The 18,943-nt window shown below is 33.0% G+C and overlaps 1 protein-coding gene across 1 annotated transcript in view; it reads right to left on the bottom strand.

Moving 5' to 3' along the window:
• ERBB4 (erb-b2 receptor tyrosine kinase 4) overlaps positions 1-18,943 on the bottom strand; it is a 1,131,344-nt gene that overhangs the window by 283,330 nt on the left and 829,071 nt on the right. The window contains exons 10-12 of the mRNA XM_060152176.1: positions 15,020-15,093; positions 14,052-14,142; positions 11,779-11,978 (exon numbers count right to left, since the gene is read on the bottom strand). Coding sequence (XP_060008159.1) covers positions 11,779-11,978; positions 14,052-14,142; positions 15,020-15,093 — 365 coding nt within the window. The remainder of the gene's footprint in view (positions 1-11,778; positions 11,979-14,051; positions 14,143-15,019; positions 15,094-18,943) is intronic.

The following is an 18,943-nucleotide window of genomic DNA, read 5'->3' as shown; positions in this document are numbered from 1 at the left end:
GGGACACGGGTTCGTGCCCCGGTCCAGGAAGATCCCACATGTGGCAGAGCGGCTGGGCCTGTGAGCCATGGCCACTGAGCCTGCGCGTCCAGAGCCTGTGCTCTGCAACGGGAGAGGCCACAACAGTGAGAGGCCTGCGTACCGCAAAAAAAAAAAAAAAAGCAACTACAATCCTTTTGCCAGTAAATTGCCTTTGCATATTTGTTTAAAATCAGTTGTCCACATACTTGTAGGTTTATTCATAGTTCTCCACTCTTGTGTTGATCTATTTATCTCTCCGGGTATATTTTCTCACCTTTAATCTATATGTGTTTTTATAGTTGAAGTTTGTGTCTTGTAGGCAGCATATAGTTGGGTATTGCTTTTTTAATCTAATCTGACAATCTCTGCCTTTAATTAGGGTATTTAACCATTTACATTTATTATGACAATTTTGGTTAAAATCATTGATCTTACTGTTTGTCCAATCTGTCCTCTTCCCATTTTCCTCTTTTCATGACATATTTTGGAAAGCCAAATTTTTTATGACAACTACACACTCCTTATTATTCCATCCATATTTACTTTTAAAATTCAAAGTGGAATTACTTGCTGTTTCTTGTTCATAGACAAATGTTTTCATATAAGATTTCTCAAAAATGCCCCCAAATAGCCTCCAAGAACCCCACAAAACTTTATTGAAAATCATAGCTCCTTTTATTCTGTTTTAGCTTATTTACTTTATAGTTATCATCCTAAATAACAGATAAATGTAATTTTAAAAGATAATCTGAGGGAATAGTGACTATACAGAGCATTTTCCTGTATAAAGGATTGTTGTTCTCATATTATTAATTATTCTAGGTAACTCATAAAGTTTGTGGACTTTGCTTAATTATGATTCTCTCCATGTCTTAAATAATCATTAAATTGAAATACCATATATCATAACTATTTTTCTCTTCTTTTGTGGAAACTCTTCAAAAGTTGAATGATTTGATGTTCTACTTGGGAAAGGCTGACAGTTTATCTGTTACACCGATTTTGAACTAATAGCAAGAGTTCTTTCCTCTGATTCATTCATAATGCAGAGAAAGAGGGTTCTCTCACTGTACAAAATCAATGTCAGTAGAAATGAAATCTTAACATAGGTCTCATATCACTGATTCCTAGATGTATAAATGACTTCCCATTAATTTATAAAGATGTAAGGAGTAAGAAAGAGAGTTCAATCAAGCTGATTGAATATAATGTGTAAAATCAAATTTTCATGTGTACATTTAGTACATTTATATACAATTTTTATATATACTTGTTTATGTGATAAACAATTATCAGAAGAAAGCTTGAAGAGGGAAAAAAATCAAAAGTTATATTATTAAAAGCAACTTGTAAAGGCAAGTAGAGTATATTCAAAATCATACTGCACAGTATCATGAACCTCTGACTGTTTGTATTCATCACTTTCCTGTCCTTGTAGAAAATATAATCAATGCCTCAAATTCTTTGTATATCAACTTCTGTCTAAGACCCTCACATTTGTTTTCAGTTTCTTCCTTTAGGATGTTGACAAGCCATCAGTACACCCTTGTACTGCCCATTTCATGATAGTCCATCAACTTCTTGATCTATTTATTTCACCAACTCACATTAATTTTTTCAGGTGTGAAAGCCTCTCACTCTTGTCCCTTCTCCCTTAATTTTCTGTTATCTGCTTTGACATTAGTTGAAAAAGAGAGTATTGGCTTCACACAAACTCCTACCTTCTTTTCTGCTGCCTACTACCTTCCTTAGTCTGTATTCAGATGCTCAATTTCAGACCAGTTTTGCATCAGGGAAACAGTACCTATTGGAGGAAAGCAATAATACAAACAGGAAACCATAATAATTACTTTCTTCTCACTCTTTCCAAATGACTAGATGAAGGTATTCAAGGCTGGTTGATCATTTTCTGCAGAGTGAAAACATGGGAAGTGTCTCCACAAAAGGCCAAGGAAAATACTTCTTTGAAGTTCTTGAGAGAAAAGTAGTTTTCAATCAGTACCAAGAATTCAACCGCTCTCTGACCTCCCAGAGTGATAGTTCCATAGGAAGGAGTAGAAGGGCCTATTCAATGGCTTACAGTTTGAAACACCACTATAAAGCTCTCTAAAGAAACTTTAGCAATGTAGTTGTTAGGCAACCTTTAACTTCTCTTTTTTCTGGAAGCTGTAAAATTGTTTTTTCTTTATCTCATCTGAATTATACCTATTAAATTATGTCTATTAAAATTTTGGAGAGATAATAATGCACTTAGTATTTTGACCTTTACAGAGAATATTGAACTTGCTTTAGTTAAAATAGAGGCAAGCTTAAATAATGGATCTTGCTACTTGTGCTGCATGTGTGAAAGTAAACGGATTAGCTCAAAATATTGAAATGAAGTACCTGTCTACAAGCACAAAGGCAGAAAAAATATCTTCTCTTTCATTGTACAAGACTACCTACGTATGCTGTTTGCATTAGTTACCATATGTAGAGGCATGGGTTTGACTTGAAATGTATTTGGACAGATACCATTAATCTTTTTCTATAAAGCCTGAAAAATATGATTTAGTTGTAACAGTTCAGTTTTTCTGATCAGGTCAACATAGGTTGAAATCCTTACGCTATGACTAGCCATGCAGCCTTGGGCAATTATTTACATATTACTTATCTGTAAAGTAAATAATCTACCTTTCTGGGTTATGATGAAGATTAGACATCATATTAGTAGTATACAATGCAGGGTTACTCATCTAACTAAGCCCTCAATAAACATACTTAAGAGAAATGTGGAAACATACAAGTATATCCATGTGTTTACTTTTAGAAGTATTTGTTGAGAAACTACTTAGTTTATACTGGACAATGCTAAGAAATGGGGATATGATGGAAATATGAAATAAAATACATATTGTCTCTATGTAGGGATTACAGTCCAGTTAGGAAGACAGCATTAGATAAATAATCATTTATATTGTATAATATATATATTTTTTGAGAGAAAATATAACAGTTGTCCTAACCTAATGGGTAGGTAGCATTAGGTCAGTCCACAGAAAGAGGGACAACAATGTGAGATGAGAAGGATCAATAGGAATTATTAAGCAAAGAGGGCTAGGGGAAATTGGGGATTACAAGTCTAATCAAGAGAGTCTGACCAGTGAATAAGATCAGTGCTTTCACAGAACCGACTGCACATGAGCATTGAGTGGGAAAGCAATATCTGATGAACTAGTGAGGTGAAAAATGGCCAGATTATGTAGGACCTAGTGACCGTTTAAAGGGTTTTCTGCTTTGTCCAAAGAGTTGTGGGAAACTGATGAAGGATTTTAAGCAGGAGAGTTAGGATCTTATTCTTAAAATATCACTCCAATTGCTTTGAAGGGACTGACTTAAAAACATGTTTGAACAGTTGGTGCCAGAGAGAAAATAGTGAACTGTTCAGAGATAGGCATATGACCCAAGCAGGGTCAACTTTCCACAATACAGATGCTGGGAGAGAGAAAGTAGAGCTATTTTACCTGTACTTATAAACTTTGTGAATTCTCCAAGCCAAGGCCAAACATTTTTAATGAAGAAAGAGAGCTGGCCTAAGAAGAAAGCAGAATCGGGCAATGTCGAAGGACTGAGTCCAGGTGATGTTGTTTAACCCCTAGATCCATCTTTGCCTGAAGGAATATCCCTTGCAATTCTCAGTTCTGTGAGCTGATATGCTCTCTTGTTTGCTTTTATTTTCTATTTCTTTTTTGCCTTTTAATTATGCTTATTATTTTCTTTGTTATACGAAAAGACTTAAAGCTTATACAGTTATGGCCAAGCTTTATTTTTTCCAACTTTATTGAGACAAAGTTACTTCTAACATTGTTTAAATTTAAGGTATACAATGTGATTTGAAACACATATATATTATAAAGTGTTTATCACAATAAGTTCAGTTAATACCTCCTTCACCTCATGTAATTACCATTTTGTTATTGTGGTGGTGGTGAAAATATTAAACCTCTACGCTCATAGCAACGTTCAAGTGTAAGATAGAGTTCTGTTAACTATATTTGCTATGCTGTACCTTAGATGACCAGAACTTATTCATCCTATAACTTAAAGTTTGTACACTCTGATCTGCATCACCCCATTTCCCCCACTCCTCAGACCCTGAAAACCACCATTCTACTCTCTGTTTCTACGAGTCTGATGTGTTTAGATTCCACATGAAAGTGATATCATACAGTATGTGTCATTCTCTGTCTAACTTAACTCACTTAGCATAATGTCTTGAAGGTCCACCTATGTTGCCGCATATGGCAGGATTTTCTTCTTTTTTATGGCTGAATAATATTCTAGTGTGTGTGTATGCATGCACACGCACATGTGTATATATGACACATATTCTTTATCCATTCATCTGTTGACAGACACATTGTTTCCATATATTGGCTATTGTGAATAATGCTGCAGTGAACATCAGGATGCAGAGAAGTGGGATTGCTACATCATATGGTAATTCTATTTTTAATTTTTTGAGGAACCTCCATACTGTTTTCCATCATAGCTGCTTCAATTTACATTCCCACCAACAGTGCGCCAGAGGTCCCTTTTCTCTATACCCTCACCAGCGCTTGCTATCTCTTCTCTTTTTGATAATAGCCATTCTAACAGATGTGAGGTGACATCTCATTGTGGTTTCATTTTGTATTTCCCTGATGGTTAGTCATGTTGAGCACCTTTTCATGTACTTGATGGCATTTGTATTTCTTCTTTAGAGAAATCTCTCTTCGCATCCTCTGCCCATTTTTTAACCAGATTGCTTGTTTGTTTGTTTTGTTACTGAGTTGCATGAGTTCCTTATATAACTTGGGTATTAATGCCTTATTAGATATATGATTTGAAAATATTTTCTCCCATTCCATGGGTTGGCTTTTCCTTTTGTTGTTTTTGCTATGCAGAAAATTTTTACTTAATGTAGTCCCACTTGTTTTTATTTTTGTTGCTTCTGCTTTTGGTGTCGTATCCATAAAGTCATTACCAAGACCAATGTCAAGGAACTCACCTTCAATGTTTCTTCTAAGAATATTGTGGTTTTGGTCTTATGTTTAAGTCCTTAATCCTTTTTTTTTTTAACATCTTTATTGGAGTATAATTGTTTTACAATGGTGTGTTACTTTCTGCTTTGTAACAGAATCAACTATACAGATACATATATCCCCATATCTCCTCCCTCTTGCATCTCCCTCCCACCCTCCCTATCCCTTTGCATTCATTTTATGAGTGGCATAGGACAGGGGTCCACTTTCTTTCTTTTGCATGTGAATAGCCATGTTTTCCCAACATCATTTTCAAGAACTATCCTTGCCCCATTGAATATTCTTGTCTCCCTTATCAAATGTTAGTTGAACTTATTTGTGGATTTGTTTCTGGGTTCTTCATTCTGCTCCACTGGCCTATGTGCCTGTTTTTATGCCAGTACCATACTGTTTTAATTACTATGGCTTCCAAACATTGGGGATATTATTCAATTTTCTGGACATCTGTATATTCATCTGCAAAATGGTGATAATTATACTTTACAGGGTGGTGGTGATGATTAAATTAAACTATACAGGTTGAGTCTGGCACTTTTTCTCTACTTAGCTAAATATTGCAGACACCTAAAATCAGTGAGAAGGAATGGATTATTCAGTAAATTATGTCAATATCCTAGCCAAATTAAGATTTTTTAAAATTATGCTGTACCAAAACTTCTAGATGGATTAAAAATTTCAATATAGTTTTAAAGTACTAGAAGAAAAAAGATAGACTATGCCAAGATCATAAACATAAAAAAGAGAATGACGTATCCATTTAACTAGATAAAAACATAAAATGTTTGTCTATCAAAAGACAAAATTTTAAAAAATTGCATATGGAAGGAAACTTATACACAACATATTTAAGACCCAAAAATTTAATGGATTTAATTTATGATAAGCGTTTTCAAATCAAGAATTAAAAACTGGATAAAGCTTCTAACTATGTAATATACAAAAAATAAATAGAAAGGATCAATCAACACATAAAAAGAGGCTCAATATCAACTAAAAAATATAAATTTAAAAGACTTCTTTTTCATATTTCTGATCACCAAAATTTAAATCCATGGATAATATCAAGTGCTGTAAAGAGCAGTGGAAAATATTCCTTATCAAACATTGTTTAGGACAAGTGTAAACTAATCTAGTAATTTTGAAAGATGACATAGCAATATATACCAAAATTTATTATATATAACCTAATTTCACAGAAATTCCACTTTTAAGTATTTAGCCCAAGGAAATGATTGTATAGTACAAAATTTTTTATGAACTAAGATTCACATTATGGCAGTACTGATATGAAAAATAAAAAATAAATGAAATTACCATTAATATGGCACTTATTCAATAAATATTTTTATACACAGCTTACTTGAAATATATCAAGCATCTTTTAGGACCAAAATGCTATGAGAATGAAAATCAATTACAGGAAAAAAAAAACTGTAAAAAAAACACAAATACATTGAGGCTAAACAGTGCACTACTAAATAACCAACAGATAACTGAATAAATCAAAGAAGAAATTTAAAAAATACATAGAAAAAAATGACAATGAAAACACAACCGCCCAATACGTATGGGACACAGCAAAAGCAGTTCTAAGAGGGAAATTTATAGCAATTCAATGTCACCTCAAGAAACAAGAAAAATCTCAAATAAACACTTTAACCCTACACTTAAAACCACTAGAGAAAGAAGAACAAGAAAACCCAAAGTCAATCAAAGCAAAGAAATCATAAAGATCAGAGCAGAAATAATTGAAATAGAAATGAGGAAAACAATAGCAAAGATCAATAAAACTAGAAGCTGGTTCTTTGAGAAGATAAACAAAATTGATAAATCCTTAGCCAGACTCATCAAGAAAAAGAGGGAGAGGACACAAATCAATAAAATTAGAAATGAAAAAGGAGAAATCACAACTGACACTGCAGGAATACAAAGGATTATAAGTGACTACTGCAAACCAGTATATGTCAATAAAATGGACAACCCCAAAGAAATGGAAAAATTCTTGGAAAGGTAAAATTTTCCAAGACTGAACCAGAAAGAATTATCACAAGCAATGAAATTGAAACCATAAATAAAAATCTTCCAACAATCAAAAGTCTAGGACCAGATGGCTTCACAGGCAAATTCTATCAAACATTTAGAAAACAGCTAACACCCATTCTTCTCAAATTCTTCAAAAAATTGCAGAGGGAGAAACACTCCCAAATTCATTCTATGAAGCCACCATCACCCTGATACCAAAACCAGAAAAAGGATACCACAAAAAAAGAAAATTAGAGACCAATATCACTGATGAACATAGATGCAAAAATCCTGAACAAAATACTAGCAAACAGAATCCAGCAGCACATTGAAAGTATCATACATCATGATCAAGTGGGATTTATCCCAGGGATGCAAGGATTCTTCAGTATATGTAAATCAATCAATGTGATTCACCACATTAACAAATTAAGGAATAAAACCCATATGATCATCTCAATAGATGCAGAAAAAGCTTTCAACAAAATTCAACACACATTTATGATAAAAACTCTCCAGAAAATGGGCAGAGAGGGAACCTACCTCAACATAATAAAGGCCATAGGGCTTCCCTGGTGGCACAGTGGTTAAGAATCCATCTGCCAATGTGGGGGACACAGGTTCAAGCTCTGGCCCGTGAAGATCCCACATGCTGCGGAGCAACTAAGCCCATGAGCCACAACTACTGAGCCGGCGCTCTACAGCCTGTGAGCCACAACTACTGAAGCCTGTGCGCCTAGAGCTCACGCCCCGCAACAAGAGAAGCCACTGCAATGAGGAGCCCACGCAACAAAATGAAGAGTAGCCCCTGCTCGCCACAACAAGAGAAAGCCCAGGTGCAGCAACAAAGACCCAACGCAGCCAAAAAAATAAATTAATTAATTAACTTAATTTAAAAATAAATAAATAAAAAATAAATAAAGGCCATATATGACAAACCCACAGCAAGCATCATACCCAATGATGCAAAACTGAAAGCACTCCCTCTAAGATCAGGAACAAGACAAGGATGTCCACTCTCACCACTCTTATTCAACACAGTTTTGGAAGTCCTAGCCATGGCAATCAGGGAAGAAAAAAGAATTAAAGGAATACAAATTGGAAAAGGAGAAGTAAAACAGTCACTCTTTGCATATGACATGATACTATACATAGAGAATCCTAAAGATGCCACCAGAAAACTACTAGAACTAATCAATGAATTTGGTAAGGTTGCAGGATACAAAATTAATGCACAGAAATCTGTTGCATTCCTCCACCAACAGTGAAAAATCAGAAAGAGAAATTAAGGAAACACTCCCATATACTACTGCAACAAAAAGAATAAAATACCTAGGAATAAACCTGCCTAAGGAGGCGAAAGACTTGTACTCAGTAAACTATAAAACGCTGATGAAAGAAATCAAAGACGACAAAAACAGATGGAGAAATATACCATGTTCTTGGATTGGAAGAATCAATATTGTGAAAATGACAATATTATCCAAAGCAATCTACAGATTCAATGCAATCCCTATCAAACTACCAATGGCATTCTTCACAGAATTAGAACAAAAAATTTTACAATTCGTCCATTGTTTTGTTTTCTCACAATGATAAAAGCACTATTATAATTAAAAAATAAAATTATTTCAATTTGAAAGGTAATTATGAATATAGTTTCTCTCATTTTTATGTGGTTTTAAGTGTATATGTGCAAATATTTAAAAAATAAAGATGTCTGAGTTCAAATGTAATTCAGATTACGAAGGTTTGTTGTATTTATCTCTTCACTGTTTATATTCTGGTGTTAAAAATTTATGCTTAACTATTTAAAGAAACTTCAAATACTTTTATAAACCTACTATAAAACTCCTTCCAACCAGCACTGTTTTGTCCCTACCACAACCATACAAATAAAGGGGGTAGAAAATGTTCCAGCTTTTCATGTCCTAGAGTTTCTCTCAATCTCAGTCTCTTCAAACCATAAAGACATCTGTATGTCTGCTTTGAAAATTTTGACTTAAAAGAGTAAGATTGCTCAAGCTATGGTCACACTTTATAGATGAGGTGAGGTTTTTCTTTTATTGTCATTGCTGTTTTAAACCATGTTGAATTCCAAAAAACACTTAAAAATCAAGGTTGATTTTTCTTTTAAGCTACCAAGCCAATATACAGATTTAGATGAGAGTATTTTATGGTGACTGTGTGTTTGCGTTTATGCGTGTGAATGCATGTGTAAGTGTCCGAGGGTTGAGTACATGTGTATGTGTTGTGTGAGCATATGAATACACACCTTATGCTGTATGTCTGTGTATCCATATGTCTTGTAATGAATATGTGTGTGTGCTCATATATGTCTTGTGTGTGGTATATTAAGAAAGAATGTCTAAAAATGCAATATTTAAGTACATTTAAAATGAAGCAAATATTTGTTTTCCTCTTTGCAGATAATACTATGGATGATAAAATGGCCTTAATCACATGTGGGCAGCCATTGTAGGTTCAGTGTAAACATCAGCAGCACATCTGAAGTCAAGTTTATAGGATAATTACATTTCTGAAAATGCAGGATCCAATGTACTATGAGACCGAAACCCAAATTTTGATAAATGGATTTCATGCAAAAATTGTTTACTCTAACACGTTAAAAATGAAAAATTATATGCTTAATATTAAATTATAGCACCACAAAACTGCTTTCTTCTAATTGCTTCATTTCTTCCTGAAACTGTAAAGTCAACTATAAAATATGTTCATGGTTTGAAAAGTGGATAAACCTCCAAGAGACCTAACACTGTAAGTTGAAGAAAATGTTAGATTTTTAATTTATTAATATTATTTATCGTCTTTTGTTTTTTTCAAAATTTTAGAAGTTTTAAAGAGATATGGAATAATTACATAAATTTTTCCTATCTTGCTTTTTCACATTTAATTTCTTTCCACATTTTCTTTTCCCATTTGCTTTTTATTCAGGTTTACAAAAGGTAAAAGAAGGGATTTGTGAAATGATTAAATGAGTTAAAGAAAAAGAATGTTTTTCTCTCATTCTTTTATTGTTTCTTAGGTTTTTTTTTTTTGTCTTCATACCTAAATCTTACCTTTAAAAGGTAGAGGTACTATTGTTTTATTTTCATTTTGTTTCATTTTTTGAAGTAAGTGAAAGAAAAGGAGAGTATAACCCTAACTTAGGGAAATATTTATAAGTTAGTGTTGAAAAAGTTTCTATTTTACTTCCATGAATAATCTACTTTGTCTGGGGCATGTACGAACACAAATACAGTATTGTGGGATAAGAAGCTTAAGTAGAAAAAAAAAAAAGCAAGCTTTCTGTCAGGTTTCAGAAATGTATAAAACCAAGGAAACAATCTAGGCTCAATGAAAGGATAAATCTCATTCAATGTGGACATGCATATTTTGATATATAACAATATTTTATATTTCTTGATTCTATGAGGAACAGAAGAATATATAAGAACTTAAGTTCACTCAAAACAGGCATCTCATGTTGCAATAGGTCTCTTTTCTCTGGAAAATACTTTTCAGGATCCAAAAGAGCTAAAATGTGAATTCCTCACAAATTATAAGTTATATTTTATAAAAATTGCTAGCCTGAGCTGCCTTAAACTCTTTCTGGTACAAGGTGGCGTATAAATTAATTAATTAGTTCATGGACTACTTGGTAAATTTAAATCATGTTGGCCTCTTAAGAGTTTACATTTTTTAAGAAGTCCTATACTATTCATTCACATACTTAATGAACTTAATCATTATGTATGTATACCCTTGTGATTGTTCCAATGGTGAGATTAAAGAAGCAAGAAGACTTCCTAAGAGCAAAATGTTTCTTAAGAAATGTGACTTTTAAAAGGACTGACTTATCATGACCACAACAAGAATATACATTTGTAAACAGATTCTTTGAATTCTAAGTCATTTTATTTTGTATTTATTATAAGTAAGTCACTACTATATGCATAGTAGTAGCACTTATAGGATGCAGAATAAAGTAATACCCAGGAGAAAAACAGGGAAGAATTAAGTATTAATCATTGGAGTATCAAAGTATAAGATGGGAATGACTTAGTTATATACTCATGAAAACATTATTTGCTTCTGTGTAACAAAGAAGTGATGGAATGGATTAAAAAGTAGTAAAATACATGAAAAAAGATCACTCCATGCCTACAAAAACACATTTATGAAATGAAGTTTAGCAAACTACTGGAACAGCATTTTTACACATTTCAGAAGAACACGTCTTTTTTTTTTTTCACCACTCCTAAATGGCAAATACTTTGTTATTCTATGTTATCAAATTCTCTGAAGCAAAAAATAAACAGAAAATTTAATAGAGTGGATTTCCATAAATTGATTGGATCCAAGGAATTACCCAGGATGCTTATTAAACATTTAGATTCCCAGGCTCCACTTACACCTATTGAATCTAAATCTCCACAGGAGGGTTCTTATGATTAGGCAAGATTTGAGAACATGAAATACATTATAAAAACATGCAATGTATTATAAAAAGTTACCCATTTGATTATTTTATACCAACCTTTTTTAAGGGTTGAGAAAAAGACGACAACAATTCTGACCCACCACTATGTTTAACTGTTTGGTCCAATGTAGAATGAGAAAAATAATGTTTAAAGTTTCTAGATTTTTAATGTTTGGGTAATGTACTTACTACAGTTTTCAGCTTTCCTGTTGTCCCGGATCACTATTCTCTGGTTGATTGTGCTGAAGAGCGTTGTCCAGTTAATGGTATGATAATAACACAGGTTGCTGTTGTCAGTGATATAGATGTTTCCTGCACTGATTTCCTTCAGGGACTGGAATTGCAGAGAAGTGATGCCCTGTTGCTTGAGGATAAGCAAGGAAAGGCCACTAAAGAGAGGGGAGAGGAAAAAAATGGAACAGTAATAATTGTTTTCTGGCCATGACATGCATTCTTGAAGTAAAATAAGGATGTCACATCTTACTCCAAAAAGAATGTTAATAGACTGTAAAAAAGATTGAATTAATAAACCTGAGATACAAATATTATTTTTTTTTTTCGGTACATGGGCCTCTCACTGCTGTCGCCTCTCCCGTCGCAGAGTACAGGCTCCGGACGCACAGGCCCAGTGGCCATGGCTCACGGGCCCAGCCGCTCCGCGGCATGTGGGATCCTCCCGGACAGGGTCACGAACCCGTGTCCCCTGCATCGGCAGGCGGACTCTCAACCACTGTGCCACCAGGGAAGCCCACAAATACTATTTCTTTACATGCTATATGCTGACTGTTTTAAAAGTAATCACTTGAACCCCCCCAAAAAAGCCCATCTTTTATAATTATGAATATCAATGATATCTCTGTCTCTGTCTATATATGTACCACTGATGTATCTGCTCACTGCCTTCCCTCCTAACCCCTGAATCTTAAGTTCCTCAAGAATTAAATCCTGTATTAAGACTAAATAATTAAATAAATGTTTATGGGGTGACTGTTCATCTACCCAAAGTAAGACATTAATTCAACTCTAACTACTTAATAGATTTAGACACACTTTCAGAAGGTAAATATCTCAGAGAATGACCATAGATATTTAGCTTTAATTTATACCTCAAAAACCAAAGCGTTAATTGTAATACTTGAAAAATGTGTAAGGATAGGAGATGTTAAAAATTAAAGAGAAGAATAAAATTAAAAAAAAATACTCAGAAGGCTTGGACAAGTGAGAAAGCATCTCTAAAAGTTAAATAACAACTACATTGTAGAAACAAATTAGCATTTCAAGGATGTTGTTTTCTCAACATAGTCCACTTTGTAATTAAATTCTTTGTCCATTTTCTAAAGACTAAATGTGTTTCCCACATTTCAATCAACTTATGAACATTATTTTATATTTTGGAAATCAAAGCTTCCTCTAAATTTGCTTTGCTTTTAGTACTCAGATTTTTTTTCATGTTTTATATATACACATGCATGGAGAACTATAATAAACAGATATATAACGTGTGTGTGTACCCAAATGGGATGTAATTCACTCTCTCAAACCTTTGTTCCCATCATAACCATCCTTAGTTGTTGATTACAACGTAAGCATAATAATGCCTTGACTTAGATTTATAACACTTTATTCAATTGGTTCCATATAGCACTTGAATAGATTATATCTCTCAACTATCCTTTTTTATTAAGCACTTTTCCCCTTTACATTTTAGAACCTCTTACAGATACACCTGTTTTAATAGCAAAATTCAATGGACTTCCTGTGAACCATTATTATAGAATATTTAATGACAGTATTGACTTTAGACATCTTTCGGATTTAAGTAGAAAAATTATCAAGGTCTCCTTATATAAATAGACTTTTAACGGTTCATAAACAATAATTTTGTGCAGATGAAATCTGAAGTAAAATAAAAACTAGTGGCTTAATAAATATTAAAACATATATTTTTCTTATGTGAATAAAAATATTGACATTAGAACTTTAGAACAGTATCCTGCTGAGCCCTGATTATCTGTCCATTATTAACCAGCACTGCATGTAGCATAGTGGACCAAATTCTAAAATATCAGTGCTGTGATGCTTTGTTCAAATGATAGCTCCAGAGACAAAATGAGAACCTCCTGGAAAAACAGCATTTGTATCCCATACACCGAAGTCATTACAAAGTCATTCAAGTCTATCTTTTAATTATGATAACATATGATCAAAATGAAGGTTCAGTTTTATGGTTCACATCATGTACTCCACAACTGCCAAACACTAAAATTACTTTAAGTGACAGGCAGTTGATAAATCAAGTTGTATACTTTAAAGCACAATCAGGGGTATTTTTCATTGAGTTTTCCTTTAAAATTTAAAGTGGAAAACCAATATTTCTAGAATCAGTAAATCAATGAGTCTGATGGTTATGACATAATGTACACATGATTCAGAGACCTGTAACTTTGAATATATACACCTACCTATAGAGTACTCTTCCACCAATGGTCACCAGGTTAGAAAAAACACTGAAGTCAGTCATGTTTGGGGGCCATGACTGTATGTTCAAGAAACCTACAAAAGATAAGGGCAGTAAAATAATTCAGAATATCATTGTCTCAGCAACAGTGTTTAATACCAATTATTCTTAAAATATGATGAAAATGGGAGGTAAGGAAAAGGCAGCAAATATTCCTATTTTTGAACCATTCTGTATCATATTTCTTCTTCCAATATTCAGTGTCTTACCCAAAGTTTCTGGGCTACAATACTCAATAGATGATGAATGTCAAAATAATGAACACCTAGAATATATACATACAGAATCATATAAGTGTATGGTTTAAAGATTTAAATGATTCTTAATTTGATTTTTATTATTATTTATATTTATTTACTATTATTATTTAAAATTATTTAGTCTAACTAGACAAAGAGTTTAATTTCTCTGAAATCTTTTGCCACCTTATCTGTACATTTACAACATCAGCTGTCTGTCTTGCATTTGAAGACATTTATGTATATAACTAAGCCTCCTTATTGATTTTACATTCTTTGATAGCAAACCCATGTCTGATTCATGTCTATGGGCCCCATATCATCTACTATGACAGCTCTGAACATATCAGGTCCTCAATAAACATGTGCTAAATGAATCCTACCTGCTACCCATCCTCAATAGTACTTGTGAAAAGTAAATAGAAACACATTGATTCAAAGATCCACTGACATTTGCAAAAACAGTAACATCAAAATTTCAAGGATTTTTTTTTTAATTCCACAGATTTCAAAATGTGCACAGATGCTAAGGAACTTAGACACCCATCATTTAAAATAATACGTGTTTTCAAAACTAGAATTTGCTTTGAAAATTCCAATACTATGTAATATTTTTAACAAAAGACTAAAATTCACATAGTTCATAGCACAACAAACTCACTTTAAAAATTACCTGTTATCTCTCGGACTGTCCGAAACACGTTCAGTTTCTCTGGGTCTATGGCTTCAATTGCATTGTAAGGGTCCCTAGGGGAAAAAAAAAAAAAATGAAGCTGAACTTAAAATTAGATAAAGGGGTGAAAATATGAGAAATGTGACAAAAATTATTTCATTCCAATTGAATTTTAATTAGCAATAGGAAGGTTAGCAATGTTTTATCCAGATTTTCTATGCTAGATGTGGAAGGGGATTAAAAGGTACTTTCAGGAAATTTTGATGACACAGATTATGAGTTCTTCATTGAAGGCTATTCTAGATCCAGAGGCACGGTTCAATTTGACTATCCTGAATAAACCTCCAAATATAGCAATTCCATTCATTAACCACTTTATTTTGCCTTTAAAAGTTTGTTCTCAATTGGAAAAATATACACTGCAAATAAATTATGTTATGGTGAGAATAATTGCCTTTTGGGTTCCTCAAAGCATACTAAATTGCTACCAGAACCTGTAATTTCATAAGAAAGGTGAAAACAAATACAGGAAGTAAACTTTTTTATTTTTCTGTATTTTCACATTTATCTATCAGGGCAATCTTGTTCCTATCTGTTTATTTATGTTCACTTTCATATGACAGGAACTATTTGCTTCCCTCTATATGAATCATACTAACATTTGAAAATAAAATTTACCACAAATTTAACAATACTAAAAATGTGTTGTAAATTTTGGGGATTTTTAAAAATACAATCTCCTAATGCATAAATATATTTTTTGTAATTAATGTTATTGATACATAAATGCCCTGTCTTTACAAAAATTAATATAAAATACCTTTAAAATTAAATATTTAATGGAATTTTTCAAAAGTTTTCATCTTAGGAAAATAGTTTTCATTTATAACATCCTGCCCATACAAAATAATTACATTCTTGAATATTAAGCCAAATATAAACATAATATTAAACATTTCTCAGTAATTCAAGCAATACTTTCAGATTTTCTTAAGTAATATTTAGTAGTTTTTCTAGGTTTTATTACTTTAAAAGGTGCTCTGTGCTATTCTGGGCAAGTAGAAACCTTATATTAATATATACTCTTCAGAGAAAAATTAAATTCCATTCACTGGTCATTTCTCCAAGAGAGATCAAACGTTCTAAAAACAAGGAATTAGGCTCTTTTAGCCGTTTGTATCCACCTTTAGCAATCAACTGAATTTTATCCTTGTACTGGATATCTGTTGTTTTACCAGTCTCTGAGAACCTTCTTTTTCACATGGGGAATAAACACTAGGATACATGATCCATTGGAGGCTATCAGTCAATGTGCTCCACAATCCCCTGACAAACAGATAAGCATATGGCCTTTCTTCTAAGAATCTGATTCTGAACCCACCAGCATTTATTCATCCTGGCATTAGAGCCTTGAGAACATTCTCTATTAGTTCAGCAAACTTGATCTCTGGAACCACCTTTTACTGGCTCTCTCTGCTTGATTCATCAGCATATTTTCTACACTGTGAACCATCCCATATCTTTTAAAAGAAAAAAAAAATCTTGCTTAATGAAATTACTGCTTCAAACTGAGAAAAACTAAGAAGTTTAATCAATACATTGTGCTACTAGTTTAACATGGTGTGTTATAGAAGGCTTGGAAACACTATAAATGAGTGTCCCCATAATTCACACATAAACAATTAAGATTTTCCTTAATGTGACATGAATATCTTTCAAAAGCTTAAAGTCTAAATGAATATTCTAGCAAACTTGCTCTATTTGTAACTGAAGATATATAGAATGAATATCTATGCTTTCAGTGAAAATGGAGCCACAGAATTAGGTTCATCATGCGGGAAAATTCTGGTTGCTAACATTTTCTAATGTGCAAAGATGTCTGCATGCACATGAAATATCAGCTCTGCAGTAGTAGAATGAACTTTCAATATTTGTTCTTTGATGAAAAGCAGTGTCTAGAATAGCTCTAGCCATATAATCAAATATTCCTGCTTTACTGAGAAACACTCAAAGTTCAGGTCAAGCACACAATAATGGGGTCAGTCCAAACCTTTACTGAGAACACTTCCAGGTTGCCAGGAATGAAATGAATTCTGGACTGTTCACATGAAGCCCAGCGGACCACAGAAATTTTATATACTTAATTTTAGAGATTCAGAACTCTCATAAAATAAATTGACAGAATCCCACTTACCAACTTAAAAGTACCCCTAGGGCGTTCCACCCTACAGCCACTTGAAATCCATAGATTTTAAAATTGAGAACTTTCCTAGCTAAATTCAGGACCATGAAAAAAAACATTATGTCCACCCTGTTATTGTGTTGGGTGATCCAAAATAAAGCTCAGGATAAAGAGAGAGAAACATATTTTCACAATTCCATAGAAATCACGTTATTTTTATCACCAAGCTCATTATCTGTTTCCCATTGTCTATCATCATTACAGTCGATCATCTAAGTACTTTCTTGTTTGTGTCACACTGTGACACAGCATGAACATGCTTATTTGGTGAGCATTTTATTGCTCTAAGCATATTCACAGGGACATTATTAGACATGACAAGACATGAAAGGGGATCCTATGATAACCCTGAACACTGAATTTTGTCTGCAGTTCCCATTCTAAATAAGGAAATAAGAATGCCTAGTTTATTTCTAGCAATGGTGGTATCGTGCTATAAACTGAACATTGAGCTCTTTTATATGTTAACATTTCAGTTGACAACTTCACAGTAAATTTATTTTTTGCAGAAATTTGTTTTTGAAAAGTACACTCTTACTTAATTATGGGTTTTTCATTTCTATTAGTTTAAAGAAATACCCTAGCTATTTTAATCAAACCATACATCCTATTAAAAACTAGATAGTAGAAGATTTAGGGTAATGGAAATTAAGTGAAGTAAAAAATTTTGTTAATTTACTGAAAGCTTTGTTAATAATACCTCATGTTATTCATCTTTAAAATCTCTCTCTTTGTCCATATGCACACACATATTACATACATGAATACACATATGCCTACACATAAGTGTCTGAGACCTACTCAATTAACTTTATATTAATACTTTCCTAAAATGAAAGGGAAAGGCTTCAGAATATGTTTCATGTTGGCATGAGACTAGGAGTGAGGAACATATCATATTTCACATATATATTTGTCCTGGAAAATGCCTTATATATTATGCTTAAGACACAATAATATTAATTATAATGTTAAATTTAAGTGCTATAATTAAGGACAAATAATAATCGTCTGAACTAGGAAGTATGACATCGTAAAGTAAGGATTGCCATGAAAATAACTTTGTCTTTATTTGGTTTCCAGTAGTCTATGAGATATTATCTGTTGCACTATATGCTGTGCTATATACTAGATATAGTCACTGAGATTTTCCTCTTGAAGTGCCTTTTTCTCCTTTTTTTTAACTTTCTTTTGTTTCGGGGGTTTAGCGATTTTTAACTTCTATTTTTGTTACTTTTCAATCTCTCTCTTTATCTCTCTCTCTCTCCCCTTTCCCTCCTTTACTCCTTCCCTTCCTCCACCTTTTTCTTTCTTTTTTATACCATTTATTAAGGTTTACTGTATGCCAGGCACTGGGCTGAACACTTAAAAAAATGTATATTTTGTTTTATTTTGAATCTCCACAACAACCAGAGGATGTAGGTTTATTATTAACCCAGTTCTCAACTTTACATTGGAGTTGTTTGACATGGAAGCCACACAGCTCAATACAGATTGTCCATGGTGGAGCCGACTGAATGTGTCCCATCTCAAAATGGTAGTACCACCCATCTCCAATAGATTGTTGCCATGTAAACTAAGAGTAATCACATGCACATTTTTTTTTAAAGAGACGTTAAAAATCTGGATCTTATTTTAAAAAACAAAACAACAAGAAACACCTCTTAGATCAAATATAACAG

Source organism: Lagenorhynchus albirostris, chromosome 6, assembly GCF_949774975.1.
Source record: "Lagenorhynchus albirostris chromosome 6, mLagAlb1.1, whole genome shotgun sequence".
Lineage (NCBI taxonomy): Eukaryota > Metazoa > Chordata > Mammalia > Artiodactyla > Delphinidae > Lagenorhynchus > Lagenorhynchus albirostris.
The sequence above is the reverse complement of the archived record's forward strand: the minus strand, read 5'-3'. Positions and strand labels throughout refer to the sequence as shown.